Genomic DNA, 17,086 nt, shown 5'->3' on the forward strand with positions numbered 1-17,086 from the left:
CTATGTATTCCATTATTTAGACACACACAGGCATATATTTTAAACTTCCATATTTAAAAAGTTTATATTTTAAAATTATTCATAACTTTGCAGTTTTTCTTTAATACGTTTTCAAGTTTATTTTTGTTGATATATATAGCTCCTTTTACCATTATATAGAATTCCATTGTGTTATTACACCACAATTTAATTTTGTGATTTACAGCTGAAGGCTGAAGTTTCTTCTTTTTTTTTTTCCACTGTCACAAATGCTGTTGGTAAGAAGTTTCAGATAGCCTTTTTCACGTGTTAAATTTCCTCTAAGGCTGTGGTTCTCAACCTTTCTAATGCCATGACGCTTTAATACAGTTCCTCATGTTGTGGTGACCCCAACCATAAAATTATTTTCACTGCTACTTCATAACTGTAATTTTGCTACTGTTATGAATCGTAACGTAAATATCTGTGTTTTCCGATGGTTTTAGGCTCTTCAACAGCGGTTCTCAACCTGTGGGTCGCGACCCACAGGTTGAGAACCACTAGCAGGGACCTGCTAGTGGGGTCACCACAAAATGAGGAACTGTATTAAAGGGTCACTGCATTAGAAAGGTTGAGAACCACTGCTCTAAGGTATACACTTAAGAATGGAATGTCCTAGGGTACCCATGTCCTAGGATATCCACACTTTGAAATTTGCAGAACATTGCCAAGTTGCTGTCCAAAGTGATTGTCCAATCTACCACACAGTTCAAAGATACCAATTGCTCTACATAATTTTTAACACTTGGCAGGCTTAATTTTGGTTTACTTTGATGGGTATGCAGTTTTAATTTTTATTTCTATCATTTAGGTTTCCTCTTCACCTGGTATCTTTTGCTCCCTTTTTTCTCTTACTAATTTACTAGTGGCCCGGTACACGAATCCGTGCACATTGAAAGGAAATTAATTAGAAGAAATATTTTAATATCACTGCTCACCCTTTCCCTATATTAGAAGTGACAACCAAATTCACAATCGACAATGACAGATTGAAACACACGCGTGCGATTGGTGCCAGCAAGAGCTTTATATATAGATAAATTTGCTTAATTAGACCTGCTTTCTGATTTAGCTAAACTTTTCCCAGCCCAGAGAAGCACTCCAACTTCTCTTCCAGGTAATTGTCAGCAACACAGCAGTAAACATCAATATGAAGCAGATTATTATTGTAGATCATGCAGGGAGAATGAAGGGTAAAATATTTAACTGCAGCAGTATTTGACTATATTCTGCGCAGTGAGAAAACCTGAAGTCATTTTCAAGGTCCACCCTTTCTTACTTCTTTTCAGTTGGGTCAAGTTACTAAGCTTTCTAAATCTCCATTTTCTGGCTAATGAAAAGAAAATAGGATTCTACCGAGTTTCCTATCTACCTACTCCAGGACTTCTGTGAGGATCAAATGAGATGAGGCATGGGAAAACGCTTCACAGACATTTGGTTAAAGTGTAAAATGTTTCGACCTGTGTTCCTGGGCTTAAGAAACTTCAAGGAGGATGGTCACTAGGGCAGTGATGGCGAACCTATGACACGCAACACGTGTAGCCATTTCTGATGACAAGCGGCCGCTAAGGCGGCCACATGCCGAGGATGAAACATTTGCTGCTCCTGAGGATGAAACATTTGCAAAATAATGTTTTTTTCCTCAAAGTGACACACTACCCGAGTTATGCTCAGTTTTTTGGTGAAGTTTGACACACCAAGCTCAAAAGGTTGCCCATCACTGCACTAGGGAGAGGAAGCCGGGCGTTGCTACGTGACGTCATTACCTGGCGACCACAGCCACGGTTTCTGGGCTGGGCTGGGCTCTGGGCCGCATTTTGCACCATGGGGTCTCGGCAGTGTGGGCTGCGATTTGGTGGGGTGTCGCTCTGGAGTGATGGGGCCTGTGTCCCACTTGGGGGAAGCCGAGTATTGCTTTGTGGGCACCAGGTCCGTGGTGCCATTTCTCTGTAAATGGCCAGTGTATGTCACTGCAGCTCCTGCGTTGAGAGTCTGCCCCCTGGTGGTCAGTGTGCGTCATAGTGGCCGGTCGGATGGTCAGACACTTAGCATACTAGCCTTTTATATATATACTAGAAGTCCAATGCATGAAGATTCGTGTAAGAATGGGCCTTGTGTCCCCTGGCTGCCGGCACTGCCTTCACTCTGGCCGGAGCCGCCTTTCCACCTTCGCTCTGGCCCGGAGCCGCCTTTCTGCCTTCCCACACTGCCCAGAGTGGCTAGGGCCGTGTGGAACGCCTGTATCGTCGCCATGGTGACAACGCAAGCGTCCCGCCCCCGGCCGCTCGGCGCCGGTGTATGCAAATTAGCCCATCTTTGTTGAGTTAATTTGCATACTCCTGATTGGCTGGTGGGCGTTGTGAAGGTATGGTCATTTTGCATCTTTCTCTTTTATTAGTGTAGATAGATAGTATTGCTTTATACATGGTGGACAAAAGTAGGTTTACAGTTGTTCGTATGGAAAATAATATGATAGTTACTAATACAAATATTCATAACTGTAAATCCACCCTGTATATTCTGATCTATCTCCTTTGGTGTGTGGCTTCCTTTTTTCGTTTTCATTATAAGCAGGAAAGCATTGTCTCATTTTTTAAAAAGTCTTTCCTATATTATAAAAGTTTTTAAAAATTACCTTTCATACAGGTCTTTAATCCATGTATAATCAATTGTCCCGGCTTATCCTTTCAATGCCACCTCGGTCAAATATTAAATTTCCTAAATGGGTGGCCCTATTTCTTCTATTTTGTTTTATTGCTACTTCAATAACACAGTGTCTTAATAACTATTGTCTCATGATATCTGCCAAAGCAACTCCACTCTCACCTCTTATGAATCTTGAGGATTGCCTAATCTATTCTTAACCCTGTTTGTCAAGTTTTAAGAAACACAAAACAGAAAGGGCTTAGGTGACAGTACTGAGCCTCCAACTTCGATATAGCAAAACAGCTCCACAACACAATGAGAAAGCTTCTTTTGAAGAAAGGGGTTCCTATAAAAATCTGTTGGCAAACACTGTATCAACCCATTTTTTTGCTTCCCAAAACCTTTAGGGGAGAGGAAACTGAGTTTCAGAGAATTTTATTAACTTGCTCAGTCTAAAATCCATAATAAGGAAGTGGCAGTGCTAGCTTTTAAACCTACAGCTGATTCTAAATCCCACAATCGGGCTACTATGCCATAACACAAAACTGAAAAAGAAGTATAAGTTTAGTACTAGTAAATAAAGTGAGAAATACAATAAAGAACTAGAATTTTTTAAAAAACTAAATAAGGGCTACCATTACATCATACTCCTACAAAAAAACAAAAACAAACCCAATATGGTTAGAGAAAATGGCTAAGATAATAGGTTCTTCAGTAAGCCAAAAGCACATTGTTTTTATAGTCCCTTTAACGCTCAAATTATACTAATCTTAGTAGTTTACTTTAATAAAGATATTTTAAAGTTTTACCATCTATATCAATATGAAGAATGAAACCTAGAATGAGAGCTTTTAAAAGCTTACAATAAACTAAAATATCATTTGAAAGGCATAAGAAATTTACCTGCATCAAATACTGTGCTCCTTCTCTCAAGTCATCTGCATGTACTGGAGCATAAAAGGCTTTCATTTTGTTTTTAATAAGCCATCGCTGATATTTAGCTTGATCAATGGACATCTCTTTCATGGCTTGTCTTCGAGGCCCCTGTAAGGTAAAAATATTTATATCTTTAATTGAAAGATAATCTATTCCACATTTATAAAAATCTATTATATTGGCTTAAACAAGGTGCCTGAACATTGGGGGTTGGGGAGAAGAGTATAATAACGGTATTTCGTTTTCACGTAAGTGAATTCTTTCCAATACTTGATTATAAAAAGATGGAGTTGAAGCAACAGTAAAGGCACACAGGGAGTGCCTGTAGAAGAGAGAATAGAAGAGGAAGAAACACAGAATGAAAAATAAGAAGTTTTTTATATTAAGTAAATGCAAGTAGAAGTTATCGAATCTGGAGCAAAGATTATGCAGAAAAAAAGAGCTTTATGTTGCATACAAGTTTCCCAGCTTGTTCTCCGTTTGTCCGAAATGTATGTTATGAATTTTCAGTAACCTAGAAATATTATTGAAAATCAAAGTGAGCTATACAATATAAATGCATTTTTTCTTCATACTTCTGTTAAACAATCAAATAATAAAGGACATCTTTCTTTCTCGTTGTTGTTAATCCTCACCTGAGGATATTTATTTCCATTGCTTTTCAGAGTGGAAGGGAGAGAAGGAAAAAGGGGGGTGGGGGGAGAGAGACATCCACTGGTTGCCTCTCACACAGGCCTGACAGGGGACAGAGACCCAACCCACAACCCAGGAGTGTGCCCTTGACTGGAAATGGAACCCAAGACCCTTCAGTGCTCAGGCTGACACTCTATCCACTGACCCACACTGGCCTGGGCAGGAAATGAGCTTTTTAAACTTGGAATTCAATGTGATCCTTGAAAACAACACATAAATGTGTTATATACAAACTAGAGACCCAATGCACGAAATTCGTGCACGGGGGCAGGGGGGGGGGGGTCCCTCAGCCCAGTCTGTACCCTTTCCAATCTGGGATCCTTCTCACAATCCAGGACTGCTGGCTCCCAACGGCTCACCCGCCTCTGCCTGATTGCCCCTAACCGCTTCTGCCTGCCAGCCTGATCACCCCTTAACCACTCCCCTGCCAGCCTGTTCGACGCTTAACTGCTCCCCGGCCAACCCGATTGCCCCTAACTGCTCTCCCCTGCTGGCCTGGTCACCCCTAACCTCTCCTGCCAATCTAGTTGCCCCTAACTGTCCTCCCCTGCAGGCCTGGTCACCCCCAACTGCCCTCCCCTGCTGGCCCGGTCACCCCTAACTGCCCTCCCCTGAGGGCCTGGTCACCCCTAAATGCCCTCCCTTGCCAGCCGGGTCGCCCCTAACTGCCCTCCCCTGCTGGCTTGGATGCCCCCAACTGCCCTCCCCTGTAGGTGTAGTCCACCCCAACTGCCCTCCCTTGCTGGCCTTGTCTCCCCCAACTGCCCTCCTCTGCTGGCCTGGTCACCCCCAACTGCCCTCCTCTGCTGGCCTGGTCTCCCCCCAACTGCCCACAACTGCCCTCCCCTGCAGGCCATCTTGTAGCGGCCATCTTGTGTCCACACTGGGGGCAGCCATCTTTGACCACATGGGGGTGGCCATCTTGTGTTCTTGGAGTGATGGTCAATTTGCTTATTACTCTTTTATTAGATAGGATGTATAAAACAAAAATCTAAAAATAAGTTTAAGAGCATTCTCTAATTACACATGAATAAGTAAAAGAAAATACAACTTATCTTTCTTCATAGAAAAATTGCCCCATATCTAATTTCTTGTGCTCAATATCCCAACTTGAATTGATGAACTTGGAGACAAACTAGAAAATTCCTCAGGTCCCAAGTGGGATCAGTGTCTTAATGTGTTCTTCCACCACCCTACACACACAACATAGCTTTGACTTTGCTACTATTTAAGTAGAAGAGCAAATCTAGCAGGGGCTTGCACATGGGCATACATCACACATTTCTAGCGCCAAACAATAGAACTTGGGAGAAAAGCTAATCTGACAAATAATTACTCCAATTTCTTATGCAGAACAGGTGATTCATCTTCTAGTGACTGTTTTCAATAGCCAAGATGCCAAAAAACAGAAAACTACTTTTGGACAAAAGTTTACCACTATTTTTAATATTTTTTTTACTCATGGTTAAAACAAAGATTAATGATTAAAAGGGTTTGAACTTGTAAATTCAGTATTCGCTCTACTCTTCTTATACACTGAACACTAGAGATATTCATGGTGATTTGTCTACCCCCTCCAACTTTTTTTCCTGGTAAGTAAATATTCCCAGTGTTCTCAAGACTTAATGAGAAATATCAGTAAGAAAAAATACATACTAAATTTCATTTAGCCCCCTTACTTAGTTATCAAGAAGCTACTTTGCCTAACCAAACCATTCTATAAGGGCAATATAGTTTGCTAAATCTACTCAAAATAAATAAGAAAAACAATTAAGATTTCAAATACTAATATTGTTTTAGAAATAAGATTTTAAGACAGTTTAGCAGCAAAAACATTATGACAAAAATAACTGCCTTTTTCAAAAAACACATGCAACAGATTTGTTTATCTTACCAAATTATTTCAGGTTTATGAAGCCCCACAAATTATCAATTATATACACAGAGTAAAAAATGTTTTAATATAGAAAACAAAACAAACACTTACCATATGTACATGACCACAGATCATCAAACCAACATTTTTTGTGAAATCATGAACAAGATGAAGTAGAGCTGGGCGTGAGTTTGGAGCACCTGTCATAACAAGACACTGTGGCCTAATTTAAGATTGAAAATAAAAACAAAATTAGAGTTTAAGTTTTTGGCAACATGGACATGACTTTTAAGTTATTTCTCTAAGAACATATTATTACACTAGAATTTCATTTATGTAAGTGTCCTCAAGACACAGGCCACAGGATTCTCATAAAAGATGCCTTTTAGCCAGGGTTTCTTGATATATGAGAAATGCAGAAACAGAACCTTCTTAGAACAAACATCATCCAAATGTTCTTCAAAAGTAATAGGTAATATTATATATAAAGATTCTGGTAGTTATTACAGAGGGAAATGACCATACTGATTAAAAATTATGTAACAACTTTGCATCTTCTAAAGGTAATAAATATCCCAGTTCTTTCATGGAATTCATAAAACTTCCTCAGAGCATGACCTTGCCTTCATGTACAAAAAACAGGTCACTGTCCTTCTTAGCTTGATCACATGATAATTACTAGTACTTCTGCTTTGCAATATTAGCCCTCTATATTCTAGCTTAATTTTTATGGCTGCTGCCATATAAGTAAAAGCACCTGTGGTGAAAAAAAAGACTTGTATTTGGACTAAAAGTTTTAAATCTAATTAATTAAGGTGAGAACAAAAATTTAATTAAAGCCAAAACCGGTTTGGCTCAGTGGATAGAGCGTCGGCCTGCGGACTGAGGGGTCCCAGGTTCGATTCCGGTCAAGGGCATGTATCTTGGTTGCGGGCACATCCCCAGTGGGGGGTGTGCAGGAGGCAGCTGATCGATGTTTCTCTCTCATCAATGTTTCTAACTATCTCTCTCCCTTCCTCTCTGTAAAAAATCAATAAAATATATTTTTTAAAAAATTCAATTAAAATGACAGTGGCACGACTTCCATATTTATTTTCCCTGAGTACAAATGGAAATCAGTTTTTTGATGAAAAAATATTTAGGTATCCTTTTTATAAGTTCAAACAGATAAGCAAAAAATTTTTAAAACAAGAATTTGTATAATTAAAATAATAAAAAGCAAACAGACTAAAAATCCTGCTTTAATCACATAATTATTAGGGTAGTTACTGACCATACTCATAAAATAAGCATGAAAACCTGAATAAAAATGGAAAATATACTAACATTCACAATTTTAGCAAGCTATCTGAAAAACCAGTTCTGTCTGGGAGCAGTGCTTTGGAGCAATCAAAAGTGAAATCATCCTCTGTGGCCCAGCTCGCTAATATAGTCCACTGTCCCCATCTGAGCGTTAGCAGGTTAGGTGGGATCCCAGCTACAGGTTACATTTCTTAGCCTTTCTAGCAGCTAAAACTAGCCTCATGATTGGTTTACAGCCCACATGATATTTCTGTTTCCAGGTCGTGTCCTTTAATAAGGAAGCTGGCCACCTTCCATACTTTCCTATAAGCTAGACCATGTGGTAATGACATTGACCACTTAGATAAAAACACCTCCTAGGGAATGGCTGAGAAGATACAAGGAATGTGTGACCTAAATGACCAAGTGCAGCAAATCTGTCTAATTACCATGAATCATCCATCCGTCTCAGGAATATCACATAACACCAATGTCTGTCTTATTTAGCCACTATTTTTTTCAGCTTTTTGTTATGGTACTTTAAGTTATACTCAATATAGCCTATTACTTTGGGAAATTAATTTGTAGTCCCTATCTTTACTAAACAGTAAACATAGCACAAAGGCATACATAATTTGGTACAGTTTTATCATACCAAAAAAGATATGGTGCAAAATATATTAGGGATGACTGTGAATAACAATGACAGAGTATGAACATCTCATGATATCATGAGATTTTTTTAAGGCACAACACCAAGAAAATATAAAGAATATTTACAATAGGCTACAACAGTATTGAAATACTAATAGCTAGAAAATAGATAGAAGAATAAAGAATTTTACAAATCAGGAAAAAGCTAAATCCTAAATGAGCGTAACAGAAATCTGTGAAGCTACGTGATTTTACATCTAAAAAAATCATCCAAATGCCTAGGAGTTAGAGGCAGTAGATGCATCTGGACGTGGCAGGGGTGCAATGTGTTAAAGAAATTAAAATAAGGATTGTTTTAAAGTTTTCATAGACAGCCCTGGACAGGGTGGCTCAGTTAGTTCAATTCTCAGTCAGGGCACATCCCTGGGTTTCATGGTATGAATGACAAACCAATCAATGTTTCTTCCTCACATAAATGTCTCTTTCTCTCTCTCTAAAATCAATAAAAAAGCATATCCTCAGGTGAGGGGGGGGGGAAATAGAAGCAACTAGACAAACCCAAATTATTTCCATCATTATGATGTCCTTCTCCAATCCTATTAGGCTAGGGCTTATTGGCTAGAGAGGGCCTCTCATTACTTTTTCTTTTATCAATTTCTCTTTACTCCAAAGCTGAAGATCTGTGGTCTCTGGGAACTTTTCATTTGACAAAAAAGGGGAAGTGGGTCGAAACAAATAAAAAGAATACACAAAAACTTTCCTACTGGGAGAAATTTGGTATAGCAAATCTTTTCTGGTGCTTATCCTCTCTTTAGGGTTTCTTTAAAATCATTTTCCCTTTTGCTTCACTGACAAACATGCGACATATTTCTGTGTTTACTTACATACATTATGGAATAATTTTTCAATTGATAACCGTTCAAAAAATTATTAAAATAAAATATAAAGTCATTTGAGAAAAACAGTAATAAATACTCTATTCTACAACATTGACTGTCATTAAAACTGGTTTCAGTTAGTCAAAGATGAGAAAGAAGCAATTAACATGAAAATATGTAACACCATAAAATTACAAAATAAGGTATGTAAAAAATAGTTATGGATTTCTTACTTCGTAGTTATAGGCTAGTTATATGACTTCAGTGGTCACAGAGAAGATGATGCCTACCATTTAAAAGGCTTCAGATGAGCCTGGCTGGCGTGGCTCAGTGGTTGAGCATCAACCTATGAACCAGGAGGTCACAGTTTGATTCCCGGTCAGGGCACACACCCAGGTTGTGGACTCTCTACCCAGTAGGGGCTGTGCAGGAGGCAGCCGATCAATGATTCTCTCATCGGTGTTTCTATTTCTCTCTTTCCCTTCCTCTCTGAAGTCAGTAAAAATATTTAAAATAAATAAATCAAAGTCTTTAGGTGAGCCCTGGCCACTGTTGCTCCTCAGTGGTTAGAGTGTTGGCCCAAGCACCACAGAGTCACAGGTTTGATTTCTGCTCAAGGGCACATACCTGGGTTGCAGGTTCAATCTCTGGCTCTGGTTGGGGCATGTGTGGGAGGCAACCAATCAATGTATCTCTTTCACTGTGATCTCTCTCTCTCTCTTTCTCTTCCTCCCTCTCTCCCACTCTCTCTCTAAAATAAAAATTTAAAAAAATCAGTGGAAAAATAGAAGTCTTCAGATGACGTTTTGTAGATGATAATTTACCTCTTTGTAAAATTTGATAACTAAGAACCTCAACCTTGTTCTTGAATAAACTGCCCAAGTCCAACAACAACAAATATTCTATGTATACTTTTAGAGAACTTCTCATGAAATACCAGTATACAAAAATGTTACTGAACAATAAGTGAATAACTGATTGCCACCTAAGACAAATGTTTCTATATTACCTTATCACTTACCTAAAGTTTTTCACATGGTCTTCCACTCCAGAAAGACGAATGGAATGCTGCAGTGCACTCAGGTAAGTCAGGGCTTGTGTGGAGGATCCCCAGTTCACATCTGTGGGAAGATAGTGTTCATGCAGAACACCAATATTAACAGCCAATCAGTAACCAATGAGACACACAGAGAAGTAAACAATGCTTTCCCGTTTAAAAAGTCAATTGCTAAAATAAACTATTATAATTTTAATAGTTCAAGTTCACAGCATGACATTATGAAAATGCTAATGTGAACTATCATTGCATTTAAAGAGAAAGTACAATTTAGAAAAGATGGAGATGACAGGGCTGCAGACATGCTATGTGTACAATTCAAGTCTTTTATAAATAAAGGAAACATTTTAAAATTATTGTTTGTATTGCCAAAGGTTAAAAGGAAAAGAGGCAGCTCTCCAAATGTTATTTATAGTACTTAACAGTTTTAAGTTATTTTAATAGGCAAATTTTTTTTTCTGATTGATAAACAGCCTAAACACAAATGATTTTAGGCATTTGTTACTTTAGAGCAGTGGTTCTCAACCTTTCTAATGCCGCGACCCTTTAATACAGTTCCTCATGTTGTGGTGACCCCCAACCATAAAATTATTTTCGTTGCTACTTCATAACTGTAATTTTGCTACTGTTAATGAATCGTAATGTAAATATCTGTGTTTTCCGATGGTCTTAGGCTCTACAGCAGCGGTTCGATATCTGTGGGTCGCGACCCCTTTCACAGGGTCACCTAAGACCATCGTACTGCAAATCTAATCCTTTCAAATAATAATTTTAAAATCTGTTGAGTGCAACAGAATGTTAAATATATGAATTTGTTATATTTCTACAAATAAGATTAAATTTAATTTATTGGAAAGAATGGAATTCCATAGAATAAAATGTTGCAATTCTTTCATTAAAACTACATGTATTTGGAAATAAAATATTTGAAGTTTTATACAGCCCTGACCAATTTGGCTATACAAAGTACCATTTAATTATATATCAGATAATGCTTAGATATGGAAAATAACAAAGAACTTCTAGGTGTTTCTAGCTTGAAATACTAAATAGAAAGGTTACTGACCTGGCTTCTTATAGGTAACATAAATATATAGCCCAAGGACTATCACATATGTCAGCAATGCAGCCCACCAATTAATGACAAACATCACTATGCAACAAAGAATTGCTCCAATAAGCGATATCCACATATTGTAGTATTTGAATGCAGGACGCCATCCTGTCAATAACAAATAAAATAGATAAATACAAGTCAGTCACATACCTCATCTGCTTTAGACAATAGTTCATATGTATGCAAAAAATAACTTTCATATGAAAGTTATGGCTGCTCCAAGAGAGGGCTTTAAACATAACAGTAAAGTCATAGACCATAGATCATGATTTCATAATTCTTGATGGCCATGAAAAGGGCACACCTATTTACTTCCACATTATTTTATCTTACTAGTTCTGTATCCAGTAAACTCTTTACCCAAAAAAAGTGTAAATCAGCCTTCCACAGTAAACACTTAAAACTAAAGACGGTTTTCAAAAAGAAGTTTAAATTGAGTCCTAAATAGTGTGGTGGTTTTCTTTCTTGATTTTTAGTATGAGACATATCCATATTCTAATGAATATACCAACCAGTTTGAACAAAATGTTCTTGAGCATTGTTAAAAATTCATTTACTGTTCCTAAAAACAACAACAACACAACACACCTAAGAGTTAATAATAGAAACATATCTTCCCATTTGGTGAATTATTTATGAATTAAGCTTCACCCTAGAAAATGTTGAAGACCATGTTTTAAAATGTTCATTCATAGTTAGTTCCATAGGCAAAACTATTATTGTTAAATCTGTTCTATACAATTTATAATGTTTTTAAAATTAAACTTTTAATTTTGAGATAATTATTAATTCACAGAGTTCTAAGAAATAATAGATTCCAGTTACCCTTACCTTGTTTCTCCCAATTATAACATCTTGCACAATGATACTATAACTTCACAACTAAGATATTGGTATTCATACATTCAAATTAAAGCCGAGTTTTAATTTAATAAATATATATATTTTTAAAAGTCCAACACAGCCCTAACCGGTTTGGCTCAGTGGATAGAGTGTCAGCCTGCGGACTGAAGGGTCCCTGGTTCGATTCTGGTCAAGGACATGTACCTTGGTTGCGGGAACATCCCCAGTAGGGAGTGTGCAGGAGGCAGCTGATTGATGTTTCTAATTCTCTATCCCTCTCCCTCTCCCTTCCTCTCTGTAAAAAAAATCAATAAAATATATTTTAAAAAATAAAATAAAAATAGCCAAAACTGGTTTGGTTCAGTGGATAGAGTGTTGGCCTGTGGACTGAAAGGTCCTAGGTTTGATTCCAGTCAAGGGCATGTACCTTGGTTGTGGGCACATCCCCAGTAGGGGGTGTGCAGGAGGCAGCTGATCGATGTTTCTCTCTCTGTTTCTAACTCTCTATCCCTATCCCTTCCTCACTGTAAAAAATCAATAAAATATATTAAAAAAATAAAATTAAAAAGTCCAACACAAAGATCCCTGTGTTACACTTTTATAGCCACACCCATCTCTAAAATTTATATTCTTGAAATAAAAATACAAAACTAAGGTATTCATGTTCTAAGTTTCCATACTTTATTCTTTCCTATTCTGAGAGGATTTTTCCCTAAAAGGAACATTACTTTTGTTGTTTCATTTCCTTCCGAGGTCCAACTGGTGTCATGGTTTATAACAAAAATCCCCTAACAAAGTATTTTCAGTTGATAAAGACCTCCTATAAAAGAACTCCATAGAATTCACTGCGTTAAAAGTATTTCTGGAAAGGTTAACTATTCATATAATACTAAAGGCCCAGTGCACAAAATTCGTGCACGGGGGTGTGTGTCCCTCAGCCCAGCCTGCATCCTCTCCAATCTGGGACGCCTCAAGGGATGTCCAACTGCCCGTTTAGGCCTGATCTCGGTAGGATCGGGCCTAAACGGGCAGCTGGACATACCTCTCACAATCCAGGACTGCTGGCTCCCAACTGCTCGCCTACCTGCCTTCCTGATTGCTCCTAACCACTTCTGCCTGCCAGTCTGATCACCCCCTAACCACTCTCCTGCCAGCCTGATTGATGCCTAACTGCCCTCCCCTGCAGACCTGGTCCTCCCCAACTGCCCTCCCTTGCAGGCCTGGTCCCTCACAACTGCCCTCCCCTCCTGGCCTTACTGCTCCCAACTGCCTTCTCCTGCTGGCCTGATCGCCCACAACTGCCCTCCCTTGCAGGCCTGGTCCCTCACAACTGCCCTCCTCTGCTGGCCATCTTGTGTCCACCTGGGGGGCAGCCATCTTGTGTTGGAGTGACAGTCAATTTGCATATTACCCTTTTATTAGATAGGATAGAGGCCTGATGCATGGGGTGGGGACTGGCTGGTTTTCCCTGAAGGGTGTCACGGATCAGGGTGGGCGGTTCCCTTGGGGTGTGGGGCGGCCTTGGCAAGGGGCCTGTGGTGGTTTGCAATCTGGCCACACCTCCTGGTGACCCATGCAGAGGCCCTGGTATCTGGGATTTACTTATCTTCTACAATTGAAACTTTGTAGCCTTGAGAGGAGGCAGGGCAGGCCAGGGCAGGAAGAAAGCTTGGCTTCCTCCATCGCCGGGGAAACCCTAGCCTCCTGCCCTCTCCAGCTCCGTGGCTGCTGCCATTTTTTGGGGATTTATTTATCTTCTATAATTGAAACTTTGTAGCCTTAAGTGGAGTCCACGGCCGTCCAGAGCGGGCAGAAAGTTTGGCTTCCTCCATCGCCCGGGAAACCCAAGCCTCCTGCTCGCTCCCTGCCGCAGCCATCTTGGTTGGGTTAATTTGCATACTCACTCCAGATTGGCTGGTGGGCATGGCTTGTGAGCGTAGCAGAGGTACAGTCAATTTGCATATTACTCTTTTATTACATAGGATAAAACCCTAATGTGCAAATAGACTGAATGGAGGAACAACCAAACTAGTTGCTATGACATGCGCTGACCACCATGGGATGTATGTGGAACATGGCGGGCGTTGGCCGTGGTGGGTGAGAGGGGCGGGGGGCCACCAGACCAAGGCAGGGTGCCAGTCGCTGTCATTGGGCTGAGCCTCTGGTGGTTACTGAAAATTCTTTGCTCCCGCGTGCCGTGGTCCTGCCTGGTGCTTGCATCTGCTGCTGGTGCCAGCTGGAGCTGCCGCTTGCACCCGCTGCCGGCTCCAATCGCCCCTCAGGGTTTCTCCACCTCCCCCAGCTCCTGAGGGGTGATTGGGGCCAGCAGCTGCCTCTCATACCCGCTGCCAGCGATGGCCCCACTTGCACCTGCTGCTATCACCAGAGCTGCTGCTCACACCCACTGCCAGCCCCTGGCACCGGTCTCAATCGCTCAGCGCCATCAGCAGGTGCAAGCAGCAGCTGCCGGCCCTGATTGCCCCTGAGGGCTTCTCTACCTCCCCTGGCTCCTGAGGGGCGATGGGGGCAGCAGCTGCCACTCGCACCCACTGATGGCGCCAACCCTAATTGCTCCACACTATCAGCGCATGGGAGCAGTGGTGGCGGGAGTGGGGCTGTCGGCAGATGGGGCCAGGGGCCGCGGCAGGAGGGGTCGGCTGAGACCCGCCTCTGTGCCCACTGCAGCCTTGTGGCCCACAGTTCCTTTCAAGGTGCACGAATTCGTGCACTGAGTCCCTAGTATTATAATATTCTTAGAACTGAAAGACAAAGCAGATAAACAAACAAACAACAACAACAACAAAAAAGTCTTTCACAGTGCTGTTCAGATTTTTAAAACAAAATACAGAATATTACCAGTAAACTTCACAATAAAGAGATCTTTGAATATTCAATTTAATTCAATTATAAAGGCAGACTGAGCATTAATGAGCTAATCCCACACATACTATTTTTTAAAATGTGTTAGTTTTATTTCCTCTAAAATCAAAGATATTACATTTAAAAAACTTTTTAAAAGTATAAAATCACCTGGAGATTTTGCAAGTGATGCATGGAATACTGAAAAATTGATCAGGGCATAGGATGCAAGGAAGAAGTTAGAGATAATTGGAGCAATAACATTCAGTTCAGCTGCAAAAGAAACAAGGCATATTTACTGACATATTAGACATTTTTAACTTTTCAAAATTACGAATTATTTCAAAACTTCAGATAATGGCATAAAGCTATTCCTATGCTGGCCATTTAGATTTAATAACTACATTTTGCCATGTATATATACTTCATGTACTTTACTTTTCAGAAATCAAATCTGAAATGTACTGTTGAAACCCCCTGTATACATCACTCTTCCAAAACTGGTATATTCTTATTCCAAGGCTATATAGTTTTACTACATACATAGTCAATCAGTATTATGCAGTAATGTTTGGGTGTTTTAAAAGTTAGATGCAATTTGACTTTACACTTTCTATATTTGAAGTTTATCCATATTGATATATGAAAACCAAGTTCATTCTTTTTTACTGCTAAATATTTTTCTGTAGTTTTGTTCTTCCACTGATAGGTATTCAGGTTGCTTCCATTTTTTACTATTATAATTTACACTATAAACATTTTTATATATGGGCATAAATGCAAGTTTCTGTAAGGTACATTCCCCTAAAGAGAATTGCTGAATTTAGGGAAATTTTACTAAATGTTGTCAACTTGTTCTCAAAAAGCAGTATACCAAATACATACCTAACATTACATGAGAGTTAGTTTCCACACCTGGTAGTATAATCAGACTTTTAATAAAAGTCGAATGGACTGGTGATCAGAGGCAAAGGGCAGGTAAGAGGAGGCCCCACTTTTAGGGGAGATGCTGAAATCCTTTTCTTTATGCTATTATTGAATTTTTTTAGGGACAAGAACCTAACAGTTCTTTCTACCCCTAATAGGGACTCAGTGATAGTAAAAATTTAAGAAAGTATGTATTGAGTGGTATTATTTGCAGTATTTTTAAACACTCTTTCTTTTGATCAGAAACTAGGCAAAGTAACATTGTTTAGAGCTAACATTATAAATGCACCAAAATCTACATTAGCACATCATTTATTTGACTAACCAATTAAGATGAATCCAAGTGCAATTAAGAATGTTAAGATGTAACCACGAAGAGGTTCGTTATTTTTCCCATAACCTTTAGCAAACATCTGGAAAGCTGGGTAGATGTTGTCCTTGCATAGAGCCTAATGAAGAAATGTAAACAATAAAATGAAACATTTCTAAATTAGACACACAGATTTGCTTACAGTTACAACTGGTTAGTCAGGAATGGAGCCCATATTTCTAATTCTTTGTCCTTTTGATTTCCCTAGCTCATACTGCTTCACCTGCATACTGTACAGGAGAGTCACACATTTTAAGAATCAGAAAGAATATAGAATACCAGAAGTTTTTATCCACCTTATTCACTCCCCATGCTGAAATTCTTTTATGAAGAAGGAATCAGAAAAAAAGGCATACAAATAGGAGAAAGTTAGAAGCTTGAGAAGTATGACAGAGATGGGAACTGCTTTACAACAAGTCCAAATGCTAGACTTAAAGCAGGTAAGAATCCTAATTACAGAACTTAATTATTTTTCTTAAAACAATACTAGAAACTGGTTGAGGTTCTTTGTGTGTGTGTTTTTGTTAATCCTCACCCAAGGATATTTTCTCCTTGACTTTTAGAGAGAATGGAAGAGAGGGAGAGGTACAAAGAGACAGCAGCATCTATGTAAGAGAGACATTGATTGGTTGCCTCCCACATGTACTCTGACTGGGGCCAGGGACTCAGCCTGCAACTGAGACGTGCCCTTGACCAGAATTGAACCTTCAATCCTTGGGTCAACACTCTAACCACTGACCCAAACTGGCCAGGGCCTGAAAACTTTTAAAAAAGATATCCTGCATCTTTACTGTACTAACTGCCTACAACTACAACATTAAAAACAAAGCTGCAGAATCAACATTTTGTTGATTTTAGTAATAAAAAATTATTTCCTATTCAGTATCAGCTATTCATGGGAGATAATATCTATCTCATTCATCATTACACT

At 39.4% G+C, this 17,086-nt stretch overlaps 1 protein-coding gene and 1 long non-coding RNA gene across 3 annotated transcripts in view; one reads left to right on the forward strand and one right to left on the reverse strand.

Annotated features, from left to right (window-relative positions):
- SLC12A2 (solute carrier family 12 member 2) overlaps positions 1-17,086 on the reverse strand; it is a 99,751-nt gene that overhangs the window by 20,281 nt on the left and 62,384 nt on the right. For both annotated transcript variants that reach the window (XR_008555794.1, XM_008141366.3), the window contains exons 12-17: positions 16,111-16,234; positions 15,030-15,131; positions 11,106-11,261; positions 10,004-10,103; positions 6,281-6,392; positions 3,568-3,708 (exon numbers count right to left, since the gene is read on the reverse strand). Coding sequence is in view for 1 of the 2 variants with exons in the window: in XM_008141366.3 (XP_008139588.2) it covers positions 3,568-3,708; positions 6,281-6,392; positions 10,004-10,103; positions 11,106-11,261; positions 15,030-15,131; positions 16,111-16,234 (735 nt within the window). In the remaining variant the exon portion in view is untranslated. The remainder of the gene's footprint in view (positions 1-3,567; positions 3,709-6,280; positions 6,393-10,003; positions 10,104-11,105; positions 11,262-15,029; positions 15,132-16,110; positions 16,235-17,086) is intronic.
- The window catches only part of LOC129148822 (uncharacterized), a 50,428-nt gene continuing 49,798 nt past the window's right edge, over positions 16,457-17,086 (forward strand). The window contains exon 1 of the long non-coding RNA XR_008555795.1: positions 16,457-16,595. This is a non-coding gene — a long non-coding RNA (uncharacterized LOC129148822). The remainder of the gene's footprint in view (positions 16,596-17,086) is intronic.

This window comes from Eptesicus fuscus, chromosome 4 (assembly GCF_027574615.1).
Source record: "Eptesicus fuscus isolate TK198812 chromosome 4, DD_ASM_mEF_20220401, whole genome shotgun sequence".
In the NCBI taxonomy this organism is placed as follows: Eukaryota; Metazoa; Chordata; class Mammalia; order Chiroptera; family Vespertilionidae; genus Eptesicus; species Eptesicus fuscus.